The sequence below is a fragment of the Octopus bimaculoides genome, chromosome 2, assembly GCF_001194135.2.
Source record: "Octopus bimaculoides isolate UCB-OBI-ISO-001 chromosome 2, ASM119413v2, whole genome shotgun sequence".
Taxonomy (NCBI): Eukaryota; Metazoa; Mollusca; class Cephalopoda; order Octopoda; family Octopodidae; genus Octopus; species Octopus bimaculoides.
In genome coordinates this window covers 65,984,608-65,985,456 of record NC_068982.1, presented here as the reverse complement: position 1 = coordinate 65,985,456, position 849 = coordinate 65,984,608, and the positions used below count along the sequence as shown (strand labels likewise).

General features: G+C 33.2%; 1 protein-coding gene across 3 annotated transcripts in view; it reads left to right on the top strand.

Annotated features, from left to right (window-relative positions):
- Positions 1 to 849, top strand: part of LOC106872855 (thyroid adenoma-associated protein homolog) — an 84,816-nt gene that overhangs the window by 6,128 nt on the left and 77,839 nt on the right. For all 3 annotated transcript variants that reach the window (XM_052977833.1, XM_014919991.2, XM_014919992.2), the window contains exon 3: positions 455 to 579. In XM_052977833.1, the coding sequence (XP_052833793.1) occupies positions 521 to 579 (59 nt within the window). In that variant the 5' untranslated portion in view covers positions 455 to 520. The remainder of the gene's footprint in view (positions 1 to 454; positions 580 to 849) is intronic.

Genomic DNA, 849 nt, shown 5'->3' with positions numbered 1-849 from the left:
TAATCCCCATTTTAATTTTCGTAAAAGTTTCCAAGTACCAATGAGGCTTTTTGGCACATCTTCAATTTTCCCCATTCATGAGAGGCACCCAGCCATCATTCATCTGAGAGTCCATCTACAGAATGTCCTCAAATTTCTATACAGCATATTTTGCCTTTTTTTCTTCAAGTATATAAGCAACAATTTCATTCCCGAGCAACACCGGGTGTCTCTGCTAGTATATATATAATCATCATTGCCATCATCATCATCCTTTAACATCTGTTTCCTATGCTGGCATGGGTTGGAGGATATGACCAAAGCTCTTTCATTGTTATAGCTGAGATTACAGCTGATGCTGGTTGGTCAATTTTGTAGTTCTACCAATTAGTATAAAAAATGATTATCTCCTTTGTAAAGCTGTTACCACTATGAGAACCACACTTGAAGTAAAAAAATTTTTTTCTCCTTATAGATTATTGGACTATTAAAGGCTCAACATGACATACAGTCAGAACATATTCAGATTGCTGTTGATGTTATGGTAGCTATCTACATTCGTTATCCAACTCGACATCCTTTAAAAAATGTTTTTAAAAGGTAATCTTTTTCTTAAAAAAATATTTGTATAATTGTGTATTTGTGTGCGCATGCGTTTCAATGACAGCATTTCACAGCATATATTACTTATTGACATTATAACCAGTCATTCTACGCTTTTGAAAACCAGCAGTAAAAAAAAGATTCCTAACCTGAAAAATACGTAAATAGAAAAAATTTGTAACAAAGAACAGTATTAAAATTTCAATATTTTAAAATATTATTAGCTTTATTATTGGTGTTAATGAACCACATGTACCCCCCCCCCCC